The 23,894-nt window shown below is 42.4% G+C and overlaps 1 protein-coding gene across 1 annotated transcript in view; it reads left to right on the top strand.

Moving 5' to 3' along the window:
• Positions 1–23,894, top strand: part of WDFY1 (WD repeat and FYVE domain containing 1) — a 48,100-nt gene that overhangs the window by 22,003 nt on the left and 2,203 nt on the right. The window contains exons 3-11 of the mRNA XM_059928815.1: positions 815–888; positions 7,503–7,557; positions 9,033–9,183; positions 10,791–10,903; positions 13,057–13,183; positions 15,340–15,445; positions 20,322–20,423; positions 22,033–22,163; positions 23,676–23,784. Coding sequence (XP_059784798.1) covers positions 815–888; positions 7,503–7,557; positions 9,033–9,183; positions 10,791–10,903; positions 13,057–13,183; positions 15,340–15,445; positions 20,322–20,423; positions 22,033–22,163; positions 23,676–23,784 — 968 coding nt within the window. The remainder of the gene's footprint in view (positions 1–814; positions 889–7,502; positions 7,558–9,032; positions 9,184–10,790; positions 10,904–13,056; positions 13,184–15,339; positions 15,446–20,321; positions 20,424–22,032; positions 22,164–23,675; positions 23,785–23,894) is intronic.

The raw sequence follows: 23,894 nt of genomic DNA, 5'->3' as shown, positions 1-23,894 counted from the left end.
CAGATTTGTTTGTTTATTTCCTAGCATGCATTTCTTTCCACACTCAATTAAAATTCTTAAGGCTGAAGTGAACCCAAACATTTCTTTTTCCAAATGTTCCATTTTCTAAATCACTTTAATTCTAATTTTTAGCAGAGGAGACGATTTAGAGTTTCTCCTTTGTGAAACTCATTCTCTGGCCCATGCTTTCTGGAAGAAGACTATGTAGAAGCTGGAAGAGGGGTGCATACGTGGGAAGAGTCGGGGCTGTCCTAGTCACATGACATGCTATGGACAAAGGAACATGTCTACCCCTCACAACTCGTTACCATAAACTGGAGTTGTGTGAGTCATCACAAAACGGAACATTTTTTTCATCATTGGGAAAAAAAACCAAGTAATCCCAAAGTGGCTTTCCCAGCTTGCTCACATGCCACGGAAAGGGAATTGTGGTGCTGGGAACCCTTCTTTCCACAGATGCCAGGTGCTGTTTTATGTGCGATGGGGAAGCGGGAGGGGCAGGATGACCTGTGGAATTTGGGTAGCAGATCACCTGCTCTAAGCACTGGACCCCAGACCTTTCCAGAAACAGGTAGGAGTTTCAATCAGATGAAACTTCATGGAGCTCGCGTCACCCAAAGTTATAAAAGTAACTTGGAAGATTGTTAAAGTTAATATTTTACACTAAGACAACAGAATTTTAGTAATTTTTTTTTTATAAAGTGTTTTTGCCCTCTTTTAACCTAAGTTTTATAGCTCTTCTTAATAATGTACCTTGAACAATGACTTAACATGCTTAGCTTTGCGCGTAACGTGGTCTTTGTCTTTCTGGCAGCTCCTTGCTCTGCTATGGCTTACCATCATGATAGCAGACGGATATTTGTGGGCCAGGATAACGGAGCCGTGATGGTAGGTAGCTTCCAGAATGTATTCATTATATTGACCTCCCGTGTTCACTCCTGTTGGACAGTGTAAATAAAGCTAACAATGAATGCCTGCTTGTTTGGCATTAGAAAATGTTTCATTCAGTACAGATGTTAGGCCAAAAAATGGATTAATTTTAGTTAGTGCTTAATTGTAAACTACAGATCTTCCTCAACTTATGATGGGGTTATGTCCTGATAAACCCATCGTAAGTTGAAAATATCATAAGTTGAAAATACATTTGGGACTTCCCTTGTGGAGCCGTGGTTAGGAATCCTCCTGCCAATTCAGGGGACATGGGTTCGACCCCTGGTCCGGGAAGATCCCACATGCCGCAGAGGAGCTAAGCCCGTGTGCCACAACTACTGAGCCTGTGCCCTAGAACCTGCAAGCCACAACTACTGAGCCCGTGAGCCTCAACTACTGAAGCCCGCGCGTCGAGAGCCCGTGCTTCGCAACAAGAGAACCCACAGTAATGAGAGGCCCGTGCACTGCAACAAAGAGTAGCCCCTGCTCGCTACAACTAGAGAAAGCCTGCACGCAGCGACGAAGACCCAACGCAGCCAAAACTTAAAAAAAAAAAAAAATTAATTAATTAATTTAAAAAAGAAAATATATTTAATACACTTAATCTACTGAATATCATAGCTTAGCCTAGCCTACCTTAAACGTGCTCAGGACACTTACATTAGCCTACAGTTGGGCAAAATCACCTAACACAAAGCCTATTTCATAATAAAGCATTGAATATCTCATGCAATTCTTGAATACCGTACTGAAAGTGGAAAACAGAATGATTGTGTGAGTCCAGAATGATGGTAAGTGTGTTGGTTGTTAACCTTCACGATCGCATGACTGAGCGGGGCTGCGGCTGACCCTGCCCAGCGTCATGAGAGAGGACCGTACGGCATATCAGGCACCTGGGAAAAGCTCAACATTAATCGAAGCGTGGTTCCTACTGAAGGCGTATTGCTTTAGCACCATCGTAAAATTGAAAAATCATAAGTTGAACCATCGTAAGTCAGGGACCATCTGTAGTTCCACGGAGCTCTGAATGCTGTCATGATTGATGGTTTGGTGCTCAGTCTAGCCCACAAAGCACAGCCTTCGTGCAGGGAACGTGAGTCCTGTAGCAGCCCTGATCCCTGAACCCATGAAGGAGGAGGCTGGGGCAAGGACAGTGTGGGAGAGAGCGCGCGCGTGCGTGTGTGTGTGTGTGTGTGTGTGTGTGTAAGATGAGGAGGAAGGAAAACAAGACTAGGGACTAGTCATTCAGCCAACAGCTCATATAACTCTTTGAGGCTATACGTCTCGGACCGGATATTTAAATTTTCAGCTTATTATAGATTGGTATTTTTGTGGGTCTAACTGTGTGTGTGTGTGCATATATTTAACTGAGATGTAATTCATATACCATAAAATTCACCAGTTTAAAGTGTGCAATTCATTGGTCTTATAGTATAGTTACAAGATCATGCAACCATTAATACTCTAATTCTACAACATTTTTATCAGCTCCTCCACCCCCCCAAAAAAAGGAATCCTGCACCCATTAGCAGTCACACTACAGTCCCCTTTCCTTCAGCTCCTGGCAGTCACTAATCTACTTTCTGAATTCAGAGATTTGCTTATTCTAAACATTTTATGTAAACAGAATCATATAAGATGTATATCCTTTTATGTCTGGCTTCTTTCACTTAGCATAGTATTTTCAAGGTTCATCTATGTTGTAGCCTGAATTAATACTTCATTTCTTTTTGTGGTGGAATAATATTCCGTTACATAGATATACCACACTTTGTTTATCCATTCATTAGTTGATGGATAGTTGGGTTGTTTCTACTTTTTGGCTATTATGAATAATATTGCCGTGAATAGTCGCATAACAGTTTGTGTGTGAACCGAAGTTTTCAATTTTATTGGGTATATACACCTAGGAATGGAATTGCTGGGTCATATGGTAACTCTGTACTTAACTTTTTACAGAACTGCCAAACTGTTTTCCAAAGTTGCTATACCATTTTACATTCCCAACAGCAATATATAAAGGTTCTAAGTTTTTTACATATTTACCAACACTTGTTATTTTCTGGGTTTGTTTTTGTTTTATTATGGACATCCTAGTCGGTGTGAAGTGGTATCTCATTATGGTTTTGATTTGCATTGCCCTAATAGCTAGTGATCTTGAGCATCTTCTCATGTGCTTGTTAGTCATTTGTGTATCTTCTTTGGAGAAATATCTATTCAAGTCCTTTGCCTTTTTTTTTTTTTTTTTTTAATTGCTGAGTTGTAAAAGACTTGGACCTTCAGCTTGGAAGATTTTCACCAGTGAAACCGTCTGGTCCTGGGCTTTTCGTCCTGGGAAGTTTTTTGAGTGCTAATTTAATCTGTTTACTTGTTATGGGTTTTCTATTTCTTCTTCAGCCAGTGTTTGTTGTTTATGTCTTTTTAGGAGTTTGTCCATTTTATCTAGCTTATCTAATTTGTTGGCATGTAATTGTTCACAGCAGCCTTTTACAGTCCTTTTTCTTTCTGTAAGGTTTATAGTAACGCTCCCCCTTTCATTCCTGAATTTAGTAGTTTGAGTCGTCTCTCTTTTTTTCTTCACCACTCTGGCTAAATGTGTGTCAATTTTGTTGATTTTTTCAAAGAACCAGTTTTGATATCATTGATTCTCTATTGTTTTTTTTCTGTTCTCTGATAATGTATTTCAACTCTATTATTTTTCCTTTGGTTTGCTTTGAGTTTAGTTTGCTGGATTGATATTTTGGGTATTACATTGTTGATTGAGGAAATTTGCTGGTTTTGTCTGCTTGGATGTCATAATAATATTAAATTGCTGTAAAGGTTTCTGAACACACATTGCCTGTTTCTCTGCTTCTTTCATCAGGACCAGTGGTCCGCAGACCGCACTTTGAGTATCACTGCTTTACAGAACTGCACACAGAGCAGTGAGAGCACAGACCGGTGCCTGCACCTGGCCGGAGAGCGGCAAGGCCAGCCTATTACTGTGCTGAGTCATAGAGGATGGCTAGGAGTTAACCAGGAAAGAGGGAGGAGGAGGACTTCCAGACGCAGAGGACAGTATGAGCAAAGACAGAGGGGTTTTTTAAGTCAGAGTGTGCACAGGGAACAAGAATGAAGCAGCTTGGCAGCATGAAGCACGTAAGACTGAAGAGATGGCTGGAGCGGGTCATAGAGAGCCTTGAGTTCAGCACTAGGTGTCATGCGTGCAGAGTGCTAATTAGGAAGAAGGTGGACATGGTCCCTGCTCTCAGGAGTCTTATGGCCTCGTGGGAGGGACAGGTAATACACAAGTAAACATCAAGTTGCAGGTTGTGGTAGATGCTGTGAAGAAGTGAACAGGCGCAGTGAAAGAGGGAATCCAGAGAGATGTGTGGCCCCGCTCCTAGGAGACAGGATCGTCAGGAAGGAAGACCGCTCCAGGGATGTGACATTCAGCTGAGGCCTGAAGGGCAGGTAGGAGACAGCCAGGCAGAGCCAGAGTAAGTTTTCCAGACGTGAAGGTCCAAGTAAAGACTCGAGGCAGGAAGATCTCCGTGTCTGAGGACTTGAAGGGGGTCATCTTGGCTGGATGGTGCTGAGCGACGGGGCAGGACGAGGGGCGAGGGGACAAGTGGGCTGAGGCCAGGTCACGCAGGGCCTTGGAGGTCTGGGTGAAGTTTTAAGTTTTGTAAATCTGTGGGAAGCCCTTACAGGGTTTTCAGCAGAAGAATGGCGTGATTTAATTCACATTTTTAAAAGATCACTCTGGCTGCTCAGTGGAGAGTGGATTGAGGGACCACAAGAGTGGAGGCGGGACCGTCAGGTGTTGTCGCCTTGTGGATGAGAGGGCAGTGGCAGTGACGATGGACAGAAGCAGGTGACTGACATACATCTGTGGCAGGTTGGGTGTGGGGAGGGGAGGAGGAGGAGCAACTCCGGTGACAGCCAGGTTTCTGGCTTGAGTCACTGGTAGACAGAGGTATCATTTACTGAGAAGAGAAAGGCTTAGGGGTATGTGAGGAGAGGGGGGCATTTAGAGGGAAAGAAGACAGTGAGGAACCAGCTGTGCAGCTGAGGTACCAGTGACACACCCAATGGCGATGCGGAGTTGGCATTGGATTTGCAGGCCTGGAGCCCAGTGGGAGCCCTGGTTGGGGAGTCATCTGCACATAGGACATCTTTCAAGCCATAAGAATAGCTGTGATCACCTGGGGAGAGAATGAGAAGAGACAGGCCCCGGGCCTGAGTGCTGAATGACTCTGATTTAGGAGTGGGGCTGACGAGGAAGCCAGCCAGGAAGGAAGGGGAAATGGCGATCCTGAGTGTGCCTTAAGGAGCCTGGACTACACCGTGTAAGCCGGGCTTCCCAAGCCTGCATAGTCAGTCACGTTTATCATTCAGGGAACTTACTGAAACTCACGTTGCCTGGTTCCATGCCAGACCCACAGCTTCAGAAGCGCTAGGGAGGGGCCTGGGACTCTATATTTTAGCAAGGCCTTTCGGTGACCCTCAGGATCGAGTGCATCAGGGAATCACTGCTTGATGGGGAGCCATTGGAAAGCATGCGGTGGGGGAGGATGGAACGGTCAGGTGTCTGTTTGTTTGCTCAGTGTGCCGATAAGTGGAAGATGTTTGATTAGATGTAGGTGTTTAATAGCAGTGCTGATAAGGTGGCGTCCGGTTTCGAGCCAAGATGATGGTGAACGGTTAGCTGCTCCCTGAGACAGGAGACGTGCTGATATTGAGGGCAAAGGTGACAGGTTCAGCTTTGACAGTTGGGTTCATGTGCCCAAGGGGTTGGTCTGGGCTGGGGTTGGGAGTCCTCCCAATTTAGGTCTCAGTGGAGACCACACCTGTGGCTGGCGTCAGTTAGGGATAGCAGGTAGGATGGGAAGAGCAGAGGGCCAAGGTCATGTTCCCTGGGGAATATCAACATTTAAGAGAAAGTCAGGGGGTTGGAAACCCACAGGGGAGACAGAGACGGAATGGGCCATGTGGGAGGAGAGCCTAAGATCAGGGCAGTGACACGACCTTGGGGATGGCAGTTAGACAGCAGCTGGTGATTGCAGGGAGAGCCCTTCCCATGCAGCGGGGGTGGTGCCCTGCGGTGAGGTGGATTCAACAGTGACCGGGGTGAGGAGCTAGAGACCCTGAACGTGGTGAGTGTGGGCTCATCTGTAGAGAAGGCTTTGGCTGAGGAGGGGATGAAGAAAGTTTTAGTATCATTAAGAGAATTTTGTTGTTTTTTCTTTGCTTGTTTTGCTTTTTAAAGTAAAGGAGAGGAAGCCTTGAGTGTGTTTAAAAGCCAAGAAAGAAAGAGCCAGGAGAAAGGACAGGCTCTCTGCTTAAGCAGTTCACGCAACAGTGGGCAGCTGGTGAGGGCTGGGGAGCTGCAGGCTTGGGGGTCAGCGCCCACCTGCTTGGGGCTGCTGTGTATACGTTGTGTAGTAATAAATGCCGGTGGTCTTGTTTTACTCCTTCTGAAGATTTTATAGGAATATCGTGGCGATGTGTGCACACATATGTAACGAGAAGCCACGAGTGCAAGCCTCAAATACCTTCTCCAGTGGTGGTAGTGGTCATGCATTTATTTCTCTAGGAACCATTCTTGTGGCTCGTGGTTCAAGGGTACCCTCTGCGGTTTTAGGATGGCATATAAAAATTCTTATAGCTCCTCAGTGGAAAGGGGCAATGTAAATCCAATTTATTATTAGTTAGTATTAATCTATTGATTTCCCCCGAATAGAAATTAGTATATATAAAATGCTGGTACATTTTTTGTACTTTGCAAAAAACCAAGGTGGAGGACAAGGAATCAGTATTCCTTTGTGGGTTGTTTTTTTTTTTTTTTTCATCCTGACCAATCAGCAATTCATAATGTTCCATGTTATCGAGACTCTTAAGAACTTATCAATTTAGCACTGATCAATAGAATTTTTAATTAGTGCTTTTTCTTTAGAGTTTTATCTTCTCAGTTTTATGCTGAGGCTCATTTTCTCATTAAGAAATATGTACTTTTAATTTTTTCCTAGTTATAAAGTATTACGTAGTCTATATAAATTTTGGAAGATACAGGAGTATTAAAAAACAAACAAAAAAAAACACCCACAGTGTCTAAATTTCCTTTTTAGTGTGTGTTTCTATATTAAATATATGTAATTTTCCTCTTCTATTGCCTCAGATACCCAATGCCTTATTTTCACTGGTGCTGAGAATTCTGTTCCTAAGGGGTCTTTGTAGTTTTGCTTTGTATGTATCATCTTGAGGAAATTCTAGTGAAGCCAAGAGAGCAAGATGAACAAGATGCCTCCTTTGCAATTAGAGGGAGAGGAAATACAGAGCACTCATCTGTAGAGGAAGAACTGGACAAAAATGCTGTACTGGTCAGCAGCACTTTCTTTACTTGTCTGCTTCCAAAAGAAATGGTAACCCGAGGACAGGACCAAGAAGCAAGTCCCTATTGTTCTTATGTAGCTAATCTTGAGTCCCGAGGCTGGTGATGGCCATTTTTGGATTTTACTTCCTTTTGAAAGTTAAGGTCCTGTTGTTTTTAAAACCATAACTGTTTTCTTATTGCATGTGTTTACTTTTAGGAATTTCACGTTTCTGAAGATTTTAATAAAATGAACTTTATCAAGACCTACCCAGGTAATTATCATACACACACACACAACTAGAATACCATGTCTTAGGATCAAAATTAGGTTTTCACATTAACTTTTTAAAAGTTTTGTTACCCCAGTTATGTGGGAGGCTATTAGCTCTTCAGAGTTATGTACCATCCTTTTCCTGCTTATTAACATTTGAAATTTTGTATACTATTCCATTGGGTGCATGTGTCAGATTTAATTTAACCATTCCTCTGTTTTTGAAAATGTATACTGCTTCCATTTTTTGATATCACATACTAACATATATGATGGTGTGTATATGTGTGTATACATATCTGTGTGTGTATTTCACATATATGTATATACACATGTGTGTGTGTGTCCTTGATGGTTACTCTGACTCTAATTCTGTAACTCTGATTACTTCTATTTAAGACAGATTACTAAAAGTAGAATAACTGGGTCAAACTTTAAAACTTTTTTTAATACTCTGGATTTATTTTGCAAAACTCTTTCCAGCAATTTTTAATGAGTGGTGATTGAGAGTGCCTGTTCATTATTAAGTCTATATTGATCTTTATAAATATTTATTGCCAGTTTGATAGTCAAAAATAGTTCTCAGTTTTAAAATTATTTAAGCTTTATTTAATGTTGGCCATTTGTCATGTTTTATGAATATCTGTTCATAATTTTGCCCATATTTCCTGGGAGTTGTAGTGTTTTCTGATTTTGCTGATTGATTTATAAGAGAGACCCTCCGTTTTTCTGAAGCAGCCTACACAGCTGAGAGCAAGGTCAGCGGTGTCTCTGTCTAGCCTCTGACTTCATTCATCAAACTGGGCATTTATTAAACACCAGCTGCATGCAAGATCCTGTTCCAGATAAAGTAGACAGGTCACTGCCCTGGTGTGGCTTGCAATTGACCTGGAAATACAAATATTCTAGAAGTTAGGTAATTGAACACCTTCTCATTCTCAGCTATTGCTTTGGAATGCAGAACTTTACAAATGCTTCATCTTAAAAATAATAAAAGGTTAATTTCAGAAAATTTCAGTTGCCCTTTTTTACAGTGCCAGTGTTTTCTAAAGAGTCAAAACACTAAAGGTATTGACAGTAAAAAACAAACAAACCTATTCTGTTGAGATAAGACTGCTATTTTCCATAGGGAACTCATTGAGAGTTGTATGTGTGTTTTTTAATCAGTTCTCTAATATATTATTTGAATCCCTCTTGAGCATTACTCTGTAATGATCTGTAGCTTCTGATGGTCTTCCCTGTAGGGAGGCAGAGGGCAGGGCCACGGAGAGCCTGCGATAGATCTGGGGTTGGGGCGGGCACATGCTCTGCAGCCTGTTTGGAGTGCGGGCATCTCCGGGATAGGACTGCTGAGCCCGTGAGTCTGCAGGCCGACCAAGTGGAGAAGGGGAGCCTCAGTTCACACCCACGGAGACTGGATTCCAAAGGTCACATTTCTTCCTGAAGGGCGCAGACTTTCCCTCTCTGTCCCCACAGCTCATCAGAACCGGGTGACCGCGATTATCTTCAGCCTGGCCACAGAGTGGGTGATCAGCACCGGCCACGACAAGTGTGTCAGCTGGATGTGCACCCGCAGTGGGAGCATGCTCGGGCGGCACTTCTCCACTTCCTGGGCTTCGTGTCTGCAGTATCCTTCCCCGCCCAGCGCCTCCCGCTCTCAGGAGTTAGTTTTGAATCTGCTTGGAAATTGCTGATTGACATCCAAAGACTGAACGATGCCTACATATTTCACATAAAATCTAAGAATTTCTGTCTCTGCTTTTTTGCTATAAAGTTGGTTTATTAAAGATAATAATTAAATGAATTGCTGTTCCCTGCTGGGATGTGCTCTAGGTGTTTTAATACAGAATCTCGGAAAACCTAAACCTCATTAACGCAGACCCCTCCCTTCACTCCTTTGCTTTGCAAAGTGAAAGAAAAGACTTTCTGTTGTATAAGGAAAGAAAGGAACGACTCTCCTGGTGATGGTTTATTTGCAGACCCCACAGGAGAATATAAGAAGGGTCTGTTACCCTGGAGTTCATAAATGGGCTACAAGGAGTTTTTTAGGTTTTTTGTGTGTGTTTGGAGAGGGTTCATAATCCTTATAATACTCTCAGAGGTGCCTCAGGATACCCCAAATGTTACAAAATTGCTGGTCTCAAATTTTTCTACTACTCTATGAGATTTGTTTCACGTAGAGCTCGCTCTTGCTTAAGGCTGCCTGTGGTAGCTGTGTATCTTAGTGATGGCGAGGTCAAGGCTGTCAGCAACAGGCAAATGCCCCGCAGTAGTCTCTCTTTGAGAGCTGGATGTCTGGTGTAGTAAAATTCTTTTCTTCCATTGAAAGCCTTTATAAAAAAATGTGTGCTACAAATGAATGCACAACATGAGATATTTAAAATAGTACCATATGCTTTAGAATCAAACAAGGGAAGACTACTCAGATGTATCATGTGCTAAATAAGTTTTTCTGTTATGTGTTTGGCTTTCGTATGGATTGATAGAAAATGGCACAGAATCACATAATCATGGCCCAGCCTGTGGTCCTCCTTTTGATCTATGTTTTGGAATTAAAATAGTAGTTATCTTATTGTGTGTAAACTACTGATTTGCCACAAATGTCTATGGCCATAAAGCAACCAAGAAAGTAATGAGTTGTTGCCAATAGTTAATATATTTTTAAATTTAAAGTTTCCTACTACCCCAAATGACTGCCTTTTGGATGATTAAAATTAAACTCTTCACAGCAATTTAAACCATCCTCTTCACTTAACGCTAAATCATCTAGGCCCCCCAAAAAGGTGGGTTCACGTCCATATTTGCTGTCATTTTTACACTATTTCCAGAGATATTTCATGAAAAGCAGTTTTCTTCCAGTTGTTTTTGGCTGTTTTCATTATTGAGTGTTTTACTTTTTAACACTTTGTTATAACTTGCTTATAATCACTTGTTTTTATGTCTGTCTTCTCTATCAGCTCTTAACATTTTTGTTGCCAATTCCTAGGATACTGGTTGGAATAGTAGCAGCTACTCAGTGTATTCTTGTTGAATGAATGAATATTAATTTTCCTGATAATTCTAGCTTAAAACATTCTTTTTCTTCCATATTTACATGTTGTATGATTTTCAGTTGGGTATTTCTTTTCTCTTCTCATAGTTTTAGGTTTGTGCTTCTTCTCTTTAGAATGTACCTTTTCTTCTTTATAACTTTGAGATGGATTGTATTATACGTCCTTGACTGCTTCTCCACAGATATGACTTTGATACCCAGTATGCTTTTGTCGGCGACTGTTCTGGACAGATCACCCTGCTCAAGCTTGAACAGAGCTCCTGCTCAGTTATTACCACCCTTAAAGGACATGAAGGTAGGCTGTATAATCACTGCCGTTTTTCACCTAATTTGGGCATCCAAATTTAGTTCTCGGCTCTGTGGTTTCACGAATGATCAGCTCCTTATGATCTGTCAGATTTCAGTTTGATTGGCCAGATAGGGGAATTAAATCTCAAAAGATCTCAAAGAGTGAAAGCTAAGTGAAGGCAGGGTGTTGGGTAGGGTTTTGTGTTGTCCAAATCCCTTCTAGATTGCTTGTGTGGATAATACTTTCTATTTTGTTTACCTTTTAAATTAAATGATTTTTTTTTTAATTTTTAATTTTATTTATTTTTATTTATTTATGGCTGTGTCGGGTCTTCGTTTCTGTGCGAGGGCTTTCTCTAGTTGTGGCAAGCGGGGGCCACTCTTCATCGCGGTGCGCGGGCCTCTCACTATCGCGGCCTCTCTTGTTGTGGAGCACAGGCTCCAGACGTGCAGGCTCAGTAATTGTGGCTCACGGGCCCAGCTGCTCTGCGGCATGTGGGATCTTCCCAGACCAGGGCTTGAACCCGTGTCCCCTGCATTGGCAGGCAGATTCTCAACCACTGCGCCACCAGAGAAGCCCAAATTAAATGATTTTTGAAGACCTTTTAAAATGTCTTATAAATGGTGAGACCTTTGGAAGAATGTTGTTATTACTGTTTTAAATTTGTCACCTTCTAGGACACCAAGCAAGATGTAGTCGGTGAGTACGATTAGAAGAAATGTATGAGTTGGTTCTGCCTCTACTTGGGAAACATCCCCGGGGGAGGGACCGAGGGAAAAGAATGACTGGGTGGACTTTTATCATTTCTGTAGGGTGGTGAGTTGGCCAGACTTCGTGGAAGGGCTTTGAAACTCAATCGGCTATGTTGAGTAACAAATGAGAAGCTCTGAGGCCATCTGGTTCACATCGAAGAATTGGGGGTTTGTTGAAGGAATTAATGATGGACTTATTTATGAAAATAGTGTTTTTAAGCGTAACAAGTTAAATGTCCTCCATAGCTAATCTATGTATGTAAAACCGAGTCTATCAGATCAGGGACCTTGAAGGGGAAAAGGGAGAGAGAAGGACAGTTAAGTTTGAATAGATTTAGGCAGGAAAGCACAGGCCCTGCAGAAACCACTTTCTGTTTATGACTAATGGTCTCATGATCCCCATGCTGTTAAGTATTCTCTGGGTTGCTAAGGACAGAGTGGGTTCTGATAACTACTTAGCAGTGTTCATGTAGAAAGACCTTGCTTGTCTGCTATTAGGCCTCTAGCTGAAGTGCATGGGGCATAGGATCAAACAGGGTCAGGATTTCTGCAGAGTTGATCCCTGAAGCCAGTTTTGCACAATACTTCTTTTTTCACTTTCGTTAAGCTTCTGTGAGAAACTAGTCTCTGTTGGTTGCTTTTGAATGTGGCTTTATCAGTTTTCTGTATACCCACCAAAAATATTATTAGCTTGTGTGACTGGTTCAATTTTATTAAGTTTATTAATAGTTTTTTTCTAGGCAAGCAGCAGTCAATGGAACAATGAAGAGATCTGTTGAAAGAGAAATCTGTAGAAAGAAAGATTTTCCCAAGGATATCAAATTTAATAAGTTTAGCCAATATAGAGCGTGAAATGTAGGGTTTGGATTTTTTTACCTAAGTTCTCTGGCATAATTGTATGGTACACCTGCATCTCTTTTTTTTTTTCTCTGAGATACTTAATTCAGTTTTCTTAAACGTAGGCATCCTACGGTAAGACACCTGCAAGGTCCCAGAGCCCTAGAATCATCTAGATTTTAATCTTATATAAGATAACCAACCACAGAAAACTTCACTGCCTTTTCTCATTAGATATTGGTAACTATTTTTTTTTTCTTCAAAAGCTTTTTCTGAACTAACCCTCATATACAGCTATTTTATAATTTTTTGGTATAGACGAGGGAAATCTTCTTTAAACACATTTGTGTTCAAAGCAGTTTGATATACAACTGAAAATCCTAATCTTGTAGCTCGGGACAGCGGACGTGCTGTGCCTTCTCTGTGGCTCGCGATAAAGTGTTGAACGCCCTTTTGTACAACGAAAATGCATTTTTACTTAAAGACTCAGCTAGGCCTCGTTCGGTCTTCTGCCTCACATGTGTATGTCCTGACGTAGAGTTACATTTAGCCTCCCTCTCTCACGCCTAGGTAGTGTCGCCTGCCTCTGGTGGGACCCTATTCAACGGTTACTCTTCTCAGGAGCCTCCGACAACAGCATCATCATGTGGGACATCGGAGGAAGGAAAGGCCGCGCGCTCTTGCTCCAGGGCCACCAGTGCGTGACCGTTTGTGAGGCTGGGGAAAGAATCTGAGTTGGGGCAGGTCGGGGGAGGTGTTAGCGTTCTGAGACTACTTTCTCCTAAACCCCGTCTTTTAGCAGACAGTGAGCCCTGCTTGATAGGGCTCACTCAGTCTGCTCCTAACTGCTTTTCCGTGAGTCCTCAGTGTCTGGTGTTCTGTAGCAAAAATAGAGGCCAGGGTTTTCTTCCTCCTTAGTCCATTGGTAGTAACAACCATGCCATTGGTAGTCTGATAGGGATTGCATTGAATCTGTAGATTGCTTTGGGTAGTAGAGTCATTTTCACAATGTTGATTCTTCCAATCCAAGAACATGGTATTTTTCTCCATCTGTTTATGTCATCTTTGATTTCTTTCATCAGTGTCTTATAGTTTTCTGAGTACAAGTCTTTCGCTTCCTTAGGCAGGTTTATTCCTGGGTATTTTATTTGTTTCGTTGCAATGGTAAATCGGAATGTTTCCTTAATTTCTCTTTCTGATTTTTCGTTGTTGGTGTATAGGAATGCAAGAGATTTCTGTGCATTAATTTTGTATCCTGCAACCTTACCAAATTCACTTGATTAGTTCTAGTAGTTTTCTGGTGGCATCTTTAGGGTTTTCTGTGTATAGTATCATGTCATCTGCAAACAGTGACAGTTTTACTTCTTCTTTTCCAGTTTGTACTTCTTTTATTTCTTTTTCTTCTCTGATTGCTGTGGCTGGGACTTCCAAAACTATGTTGAATAAGAGTGGTGAGGGTGGACATCCTTGTCTTGTTCCTGATCTTAGAGGAAATGCTTTCAGTTTTTCACCATTGAGAATGATGTTTGCTGTGGGTTTGTCATATATGGCCTTTATTATGTTGAGGTAGGTTCCCTCTATGTCCACTTTCTGGAGAGTTTTTATCATAAATGGGGTGTTGAATTTTGTCCAAAGCTTTTTCTGCATCTATTGAGATGATCATATGGTTTTTCTCCTTCAATTTGTTAATATGGTGTATCACATTGATTGATTTGCATATATTGAAGAATCCTTGCATCCCTGGGATAAATCCCACTTGATCATGGTGTATGATCCTTTTAATGTGTTGTTGAATTCTGTTTGCTAGTATTTTGTTGAGGATTTTTGCATCTATGTTCATCAGTGATATTGGTCTATAATTTTCTTTTTTTGTGATATCTTTTTCTGGTTTTGGTATCAGGGTGATGGTGGCTTCGTAGAATGAATTTGGGAGTGTTTCTCCCTCTGCAATTTTTTGGAAGAGTTTGAGAAGGATGGGTGTTAGCTCTTCTCTAAATGTTTGATAGAATTCGCCTGTGAAGCCATCTGGTCCTGGACTTTTGTTTGTTGGAAGTTTTTAATTACAGTTTCAATTTCATTACTTGTGATAGGTCTGTTTATATTTTCTAATTCTTCCTGGTTCAGTCTTGGAAAATTGTACCTTTCCAAGAATTTGTCCATTTCTTCATGGTTGTCCATTTTATTGGCATATAGTTGTTTATAGTAGTCTCTTGTAATCCTTTCCTATTTCTGCAGTGTCAGTTGTGATTTCTCCTTTTTCATTTCTAATTTTATTGCTTTCGTCCTCTCCCTTTTTTTCTTGATGAGTCTGGCTAAGGGTTTATCAGTTTTGCTTATCTTCTCAAAGAACCAGCTTTTAGTTTTATTGATCTTTGCTATTGCTTTCTTCCTTTCTATTTCACTTATTTCTGCTCTGATCTTTATGATTTCTTTCCTTCTATTGACTTTGGGTTTTCTTTGTTCTTCTTTCTCTAGTTGTTTTAAGTGTAGGGTTAGATTGTTTATTTGAGATTTTTCTTGTTTCTTGAGGTGAGATTGTATTGCTATAAACAAGATGGCGGTGTGGGAAGACGTGGAGTTAGCGTCTCCCCACAAATAGGGCTCCTGCCAGCCGCTGGTGGGGGACTCTGACCTGCAGATCTTAATGACTGATTAGTAGTGTTTATTTCATAGAAGCTATTATTCTGTATAATAAGTTATAGAATGCCAATTAAAGTTTATACTGGGATCCAGATCACCAATGATAAAATGTCAGTTGCTGATTCCAGCGAGGGGAGAGATTTGAGCCTGCATGAAGGTGATGTCTGTGTTTTCCACATTGAGACATGTAACTGTTGTGTGTGCTGTTTGCAGTGACAGGGTGCAGTCGCTGTGTTACCTTCAGCTCACGAGGCAGCTGGTCTCCTGTTCCTCAGACGGCGGAATTGCAGTGTGGAACATGGACGTTAGCAGAGAGGAGGTAAGAGAGGGTAAGGCAAGGCTGATCAGGAGAGCTCCCACAGCCTGCCTCTTGGTTTTCTACCCAGTGACCGGAGATGCCAGCCAAGGTGCAGACAGTCCCAGCTCTTACTGATTATCATCTGACAGGGTCCTGCATGTCACTTTGCGCTGCATTCACTACTCATTGGAGAGTTTCCACAGGGACAAGCGATACACACAGCCAGGCATTTAGGCTGATTTTCACAGAGAAGGGCAAGGAGAGGACACGGGAGACGGTCTGGCACGCCCAGGGAAGTGACTGTGGGGAGGAGCTCCGAGGTTGCACACCTGTCCTGGGGTCCCCGAGACGCGCACCAGGGGCATAGCTCCTCTGGGAAAATACATCTCTGTTCTCCGCTTTTATTTTCCACTGAGCCCATGTCTACATAGTGTTCTGTTCAGGAGACCTGAGTTCTAAGTGCCTGAATTTCCCTGAGTCTCCGTTCCTTCTTCCATAAAGTGAAATAGCTGAATGAGATGACTTCTAAGGTCTCTTCCAATTCTTTAGACAGACACTCTATCTAAGCAATCTCTCTGTCTTTTTTTCTATTTCAGATAATGCTGCAGTGAACATTTTTGACCTTGTCATTGTGTGATTGTTCAATTATTTATTTCAGACAAATTTCTGAAAATAGACCCTTTGGGTCAAGGATATGTACATTCTGAATGCTTTTTATAGATGTTGTCAGATGATTTCCAGGCAGGATTTCCATTCTTATCTCTGCCAGCACAGGTATTTATCTGTCTTTTCCAAGTGGCGTTTAAAACCTGTGACGTAGATAGCGGAGTTGATTCCAGAGAAGATTTTAGTGTGAGGGGTGTTAAAGACTTATGGTTTAACTTCAGAAGCATTTATTGAGCATCTAAAGGGTGGCCCTAAAGTCTGGAAACTTAGGTGCATATGCATCATAAATGATACTGCATTGCAGTACATACTGTATTGCGTGATGTCACATGATGTGTTCCGGGTGCTGTCCTTTACACAGCATGTAGGTCAGTATGCTGCACACCTCTGTGGTGGACCCCAGGCGTGAATGCAGCATTCCCACCCACCCCTGCATGCGTCTGCTTTGTGTTGCCTCTAATTACTTGTGAGTCTGATTCTCACTGAATAAACTTGCATCTTTAGCATACCCTAGGGACGTAATCAAAGGGGTTCAGTCTATTTAAAAGAAATTGCAATATTACTCACTTCCAGACTTTATGATTACCATGCTTTATACACAAAGATTCATACCTGCAAGAAGCTTGTAATCTGGTGAAGGAAACAGACTACCGTATAAATGATAAAATGCAGTCCGTCATCTGGAGAAGTACCGATTGCTAGTTTTTTAGTGACCTTGTAAGACAAGTCACATAGAGGAAATCTTGATTGCATATCTGCTGGTTAATTTCCCTTTTTGAATTTTCTAAAGATCTTTTGGTAAGGCTTAGAGTAACTTGTTATTAAACATATGTAACATTGGCTCGATATTACAGAATGTGTAATACTTTCTTTGCAAAGATTTATTTGAACTGTGTTTTATATTTATCATCTGCTAGTTACATGCAACAGTGGCAGCTAGTATACTGTTCTATTTCCTAGACTCGGCCTGTTGTTTTTCAGTCTTATTCTGTGTTCCCTGGATCGTGAGGGAGGAGACCATTGGGGCCTGATGCTACTAGTGGCTCTTGTAAGGGTTTAACCACTTGGATTTCAATCCACTATTCTCATCCTTGGTAAGTTCTTTTAGATGTAGAAAGTAGAAGCAGAGTTCTTACCTTCAAGGTTATGTGAGTGTGGAGTTTATTTGTGCCTCTAGGGAAAGAAAAGACAGTCCTGTCATTCCTGTGGGTGTCACTCGTTTCCTTGTAGTCACTTATGGAAGAGTACCCCAAATCATGAGCACACAGCTGGTAACACGTTTTGCTCTACGAGCTTTTCTGTCTCAATGGTTGGCAGTATTGGTGGGAAAGAAGATTATGTCAAAAACATGCAGCAATTTTAGTAGGTTTTTTTGGGGGTTTTTTGTTGTTGTTTTGTTTTGTTTCTACCAGCTGAGTAAATATTAGTGCAAAAGTAAGCAGCCTCCAATCTATTAGATTCTGAACTTGAGTTAGGGTTTTGGACAATTTGTAGGACTTCTTTAGGCACAGGCCTAGAGGGTTAATCTCAGATTCTCTAGCACCACGGTGTTTGCTGGAATTTCTTTCTGAGTCACCTGGAAACACTGAGTGGAGTGTCCCCAGCCTACAGTGGCTGTCGGCCACCACACTGGCAGGCTGGAAGCAGATCTACCTCCCTGCCAGATTGTAATCAAAGGGACTCCTTTCTGGAAGTAGGCATGAAACATAAATGAGCAAGTAGCAATAATGAGAATGAATCCTCTTGGAATGAGAACTTTATCTGGAGCTGGTCGATCACAGAATGGATACTATTTTATACATTAGTGCGAAGTAGATGAGCACAGCGATTAGCAGCAGCAGTGCATTGGGGTTATTCTTGTTACATCATCTTCGTCCAGATTAGGCAGATGGAACAAGATGTAGAAAAGAGAGTGAAACAGAAAACTTGATTAATGTTCTCTTCAGCTCTTCTCAGCATAAAAGAAAACTTTGTCTCCTTGGAGAATAAGCATTTAATAGGATGGTTCATGATAGCTTACACCATAACACTTAATTCTGTTAAAAGAAACAAAGTTATGGGTATTTCTTATATCAAAATATGTTCCAAAAAGTCTGTTTATTTCTGAGTTCATTTTTTCATTTGTTATCTCAAATTATTTTAAGCATATGTTTTCCTTCCCTCATGCCCCTCTGCCCTCCAGCTCCGCAAAGTAATATTCTTTCCTAACCCTTAGGCAGAAGCATGCTTCCTGAGGGCAGAAACTCAGTCCCCATTGGTTGTCATACTCCAGAAACATGTTTGGAGACCCTGACATGTTGAAGCGAAGAGGACCATGTCCAGAGGCTGTGTAGAGCGCAGTGGACGAGTGCAGGGCTGTGGGCTGGACTCTTGGGTCTACTGGGAGCTCCACCCACTAACCAACATGGACAGTCACTTCAATCTCTGAGCCACAGTTTCTTTGCCTGTAAAATGGGGAGAATGTTGCTCTGTATCATCTCCTAGGGTCGTGTTGAAAATTAAGCAAAATAAGGCATATAAAACCCTTGGCACACTGCTGGACTTATAAGGCCCTCTGTATATACCAGGCGTTATGCAAAACACTTCGCAAATGTTGCCCCATTTAATCCTCACAGCCTTATGCAGTGTACACTCATACTTGAATATCGCTGCCATGAATATGTTTTTGCGTTCATCTTGTTCCACGTGACTGTTCCTTACGTGGGTGGTATTGCAGGAGTTACACTGGCGTGTGTCACAAACATAAGACTAGACAGTGGCCCCTGCTTTCCTTCCCCCTGCCATTTAATGTCCCCACGTTGTTGGCAGCAGGGCCCGTCGTGTCGTCGTAATCACCGTTTCTCCTTCAGGAACATTGTTCACAGGCAGTGTTTTCAAACCACCTTCTCTCTTCCCTGGTCACAGAAACAAGTAATTCTACATCAAGTAGTAATCTTCCTCACGGAGGTGCGCATCTCTTTATCACTCTTTCTGTCCTCCCTTCCCATTTCCAACGTTAGCACAGTTATTTAAAGAAACCTCTCCTCTGTCTCAGCCCACTTCATTCTGTTTGTGAGTGCCTTACCCCCCAACCCCCGAAAGAAAGACCTTCGTAATGGCTGTCCTATACAGAAATATTTCTAGTACCATGTAAAATAAGAAATAGGAAAGCCAAAAGTTTTGATGAAATAGGAAACAAAAAAGAAGTTGGGACACTCATTCTTTAAACCACCAGAAGTCCCCTTTCGAATCTCTGTAAAGCTGACCATCTTCACTGCGTATTTTATAAGGATCAGTGTAGGTCAGTTCCTGTGGTTCTCCCATCATCTCCTCTTATCAGATACATTTTTCTTGAGTGTTAACTTTCAAGATCAAGAAAAGGTTATTTCTTACTTCATGACCTTTGGTTTAATTTTATGGAAATAGTATTTTCTATTTTTACTGCACGTATATGATGATGCATGATTGAGGTTAAAGAGACTTTTAGCAGGTTCATCCTGTAATCGAATACAACTTGTAATGTTTTGTTTAGAGAAATATTTTCTAAGTTCTCAGTGAAGTAATTTTGAGGCCTAATTGCCATGTTTCAACAAAAATTCATTGAGAGCCTACCCTGTGACAGGCTGAACGTATTTAAAGATGAAAAGGCCAGTGACTAATCCATAGGTTAGTCGAAAGGGCTGGGGGAAGGAAATGTGCATAAAGAATTGCAGTGCAGAGAGATCACTGCTCGAATGGGGGTCTGCAGGCTGGCTGTGCGGGCACAGGGAGGGAAGGACACCCACGCACGGGAGCTGGGAGTGGGGGCGGGGCAACTAATCTGTCTGACATGATGCCCACCCCGAAGAACTCCTGTTGGTCACCTTGTGACCCCACAAGCCTTCCCAAGCGGTAGTTCGTCAGGTTCTGCAAGAAAGGTTTTTGCTCAACTGGATATAGTTATCAAACAACTTTAAAAACTTTGGGCATAAAAAAGAAATACATGAAGACAACTCGTAAGAGTTCATAATACAAATTGAACTACTCCCTCCTATCGATAGATTACGAATGAGCAATCCTGAAAACATGGCAAAAATGATAAAGATTATTCAAAACACAAACATAATATTGAATATGGCAACAGCTATAATATATTGAAGAGTTCAAAAAAAGGATAACCCCACCAAGGTCTGGAACTGTCGTATTAACTTCTGACCACTCAGTGTAAACCTGCAGCTGCTCAGATGCTGGGTTTCACTTTCTCCTCCCCCAGGCTCCTCAGTGGTTAGAAAGTGATTCTTGTCAGAAATGTGAGCAGCCCTTTTTCTGGAATATAAAGCAGATGTGGGACACGAAGACACTGGGGTTGAGACAGGTGAGTAGCCAGCGTCGAGTCCTCACTGGGTTAATTCTGTATTTTGTTATTTACGTGATTGATCTGTCATTTTGTTTGGAATCACACTTTTCCCTGTAAATGCTGTTAAATCCCACCTTTGTGGTACCACCATCACTGTGTGACTGACAATGAGCAGGGCCTTTCCCGGGGTAATTGCGAGACTGTTACCAAACTATGCCCTTGCTTGTCCTGCACTGGAAAAGCCGGGACGCGCAGAAAACCCTGAGAGCCTATTCGTAAATAGATGAAAGAGTTTTGAGTTTAGGACTATTACTTGTTAAAGTCAGTGTTTGCACTAGCCCAGCACAAAATCAGAATGAACTAGGGCATCTAAGCCTAATGCTTGCACGAACAGATAAAAAGTAACAGATTAGCCCTCACTGGAATACTCTGACACCGAGAATTTTAGATTATTCCTAAATTGTTCCACGTAAGTGTACCTGGAGCATTTCTATTAAGCATGTTTCAAGTCTGTACTGTTTTTTATTTTTTTTAATTAGTTGAAGAAACATGTCCCAAATAGCCTACAGATTTCAAGGAAGCGCTTATCACTGGGTAGTCACGTAACACTAACGTTCTGCAAAAAACATAGTTCTGCAGTAGCCTTGAAGGTAGCCATTCATTCAGATTGAATATGAATTTGTGCAGGTAAGTGAAAAAGAATGCCAATTTTATTCCTTTTATTACTGGTTGCACCTCTCTAAGGGGTTGACGGAAAGTTTGTGTGTGTTAATAAACTTTCTTGGACTTTACCTATGAAGCTACTCTACAGCAAGGTCAGATATGAGACTGGCAGGCAGTGCAGGAATTGTTTCCGCATTCATAACATTCTAACGCTCGGAAACAGCACCCACGTTGCATCCTTCGCCTAGCTTTCGCAACGCATGTCTGCTGCTAACTGGTGTGTGAAGTAGTCTCTACTTCAAAGGAAACATGAAGAATTAATTTTAATCTTATGAGTTAACAACTAGTGGTAGAGAGAGGAAAGGTGTGGGTCACAAAGCTTTTAGTGGTTTAAAAAAATATATATATGTTAAAATTAGTAATAATAACTGGGCTATTTTGGAATGTTCTTGGTGCTTATTTCCAGAATCACAATTGGAAAGATGAAAAGAAATAGCACAACATGATTATGGGTATCTGTTTCTTAATGAGGGCAAATTACATTTAAAACTTTATATCAAAACTTTTCTCTGTAATAGGAATACATTTTTCCCTCCTGAAGTCTCTAGCCATTTGGGTTCCTGAACGAGCTTGAACTTGGTCTTAACAATGTTGTTTATGGTCGCCTAGGCAGATAATATGAATGAATGAAAACTAGTATTTGACCAATAACAAAGCAAAGATATTTGGAAATCCTCAACGGGTGTTGATATTGTCTGCCTTTGGCGTGTTTATTGATACATTGAATGGGGGGTGATTATAATTCGAGGCACATTGTCCCAATCCCATTTCCCCTACTCTGAAGTGAGGCCACGGGCATTAAAGCAAAAGGTAAACTCCTCCCTTTCCTACTTTTGGTCCCCGAAGCATCACTGCATTGAAGCAAAAGGTAAACTCCTCCCTTTCCTCCTTCTGGTCCCCGAAGCATCACTGCAGGAAGTGTGGGCAGGCTGTCTGTGGGAAGTGCAGCAGCAAGCGCTCCAGCTACCCTGTCATGGGCTTTGAGTTCCAGGTCCGCGTCTGCGATTCCTGCTATGACTCCATCAAGGACGAGGAGTGAGTGTTTGCTTATCTTTATCTTTTTGTGTGTCCATCTGCAGTGGGAGAGCCTGAGAAATGATACAGGTACATGGTTGACCCTTGAACAACGCGAGGGTCAGAGGTGCAGCCCTCCGCGTAGTGGATAATTTGGGTATAAAAAGAGTTGGCCCTTCCTATCCACGGTTCTGCAGATCACGTAGTGCTGTGGTATTTACCGTTGAAAAAACTCCGGGTATAAGCGGACCCATGCCGTTGGAAGCGTGTTGTTCAGGATCAGCTGTATTTCTGCCCACTCGTTTATCCCTTTCATAAACAGTTTCTAAAGAGGATTCTGCCCTAGCTTTATGACTTAAGACGAGTTTCTCCCAAACACTGTGAGAAATGATGCAGCTAAGACCAGTCCGGGGCCGCGAGCCCGCGCCACTCGGGATGCTGTGAGGGTCAAGGCCGCGTGCACGCTGATGGGTGGCTGAGCTGGCGCCCTGCAAAAGCGCCCCCGCTTCCACCTGTGCACACACGCACGTGGAAATTTTATTTGTGGGAAAACTCCGGAGACCCATGTTCTCTCTTCCACAACAATCTGACCTAGCAATCTGTTCTTAAATAACTATTTATGTGTAAGACAAGTCTGTCTGTCCTCCATTCTCTCCTGACTCAGACAGATCCATTTGGACAGAATCAGCATTTTCTTTTGCTCCTTTCTTTTATTTTTATTTTTTTTTCATTTTTGTCTGCGTTGGGTCTTCGTTGCTGCGCACGGGCTTTCGCTAGTTGCTGCGAGCGGGGGCTACTCTTCGTTGCGGTGCGCGGGCTTCTCATTGCGGTGGCTTCTCTTGTTGCGGAGCACGGGCTCTAGGCGCGCGGGCTTCAGTAGTTGCAGCACGCAGCTCAGTAGTTGTGGCGCACGGGCCTAGTTGCTCCGCGGCATGTGCTATCTTCCCAGACCAGGGCTTGAACCCGTGCCCCCTGCATTGGCAGGCGGATTTGCAACCACTGCACCACCAGGGAAGCCCTCTTTTGCTCCTTTCTGAATCGTCTTGGAAAGTAGCAGACGGACACACCTTGGTGGAGGCCCAAGTATGGAAAGCTAGTGCGGCACCACTGGTGTCGGTCCGTGAGCTGGTGATGGGGCCTGGGCTGCTGCGGGCTTTGGAGCAGAGTGAGGGTCAGTGTGCGCAGGAGTGCTGCTTCTCACACCAGGGTTCCGGGGGAGCCTGCAGCCTGGGATCTCATGCAGTGTAGGCTTGTCCTGATGTCTAGGAAGGTACCAGCCTTTCCACTAAAAAACAAAAAAAAGAAAAAAAAAATTTGGTTATTTTGGGAGTTTTAGAAAATCTTTTATAAAACAGTCTTGCAACTTATCATGCTTTCCATCATCCTTTAATTATAGTTTTCAAAACTGTAGCCACATTTTTAGGAGCGAATTTTGACAGTGTTATCGTATTTCCTCTCTGTTGCTAAGAAAATTCATCCCTTACCTCTAGAAACAGTGGGGTGAGTTTAAATGGTCTCTTTTCTCTCTGTTAGTCGGACTTCTCTAGCAACCTTTCACGAAGGAAAACATAACATCTCCCACATGTCCATGGATGTTGCTAGGGGCCTGATGGTGACCTGCGGGACCGATCGCGTGGTGAAGGTAACCTGCCAGTTAGCACCTCAGTGTAGACTGCCCCACCGTCATGCTATGAATGTGCATAAGGCATTTCTGATTGGCAAGCTCGCCTTGCCTTTTGATGAACAACCTAT

This window comes from Balaenoptera ricei, chromosome 7, assembly GCF_028023285.1.
Source record: "Balaenoptera ricei isolate mBalRic1 chromosome 7, mBalRic1.hap2, whole genome shotgun sequence".
Lineage (NCBI taxonomy): Eukaryota > Metazoa > Chordata > Mammalia > Artiodactyla > Balaenopteridae > Balaenoptera > Balaenoptera ricei.
The sequence above is the reverse complement of the archived record's forward strand: the minus strand, read 5'-3'. Positions and strand labels throughout refer to the sequence as shown.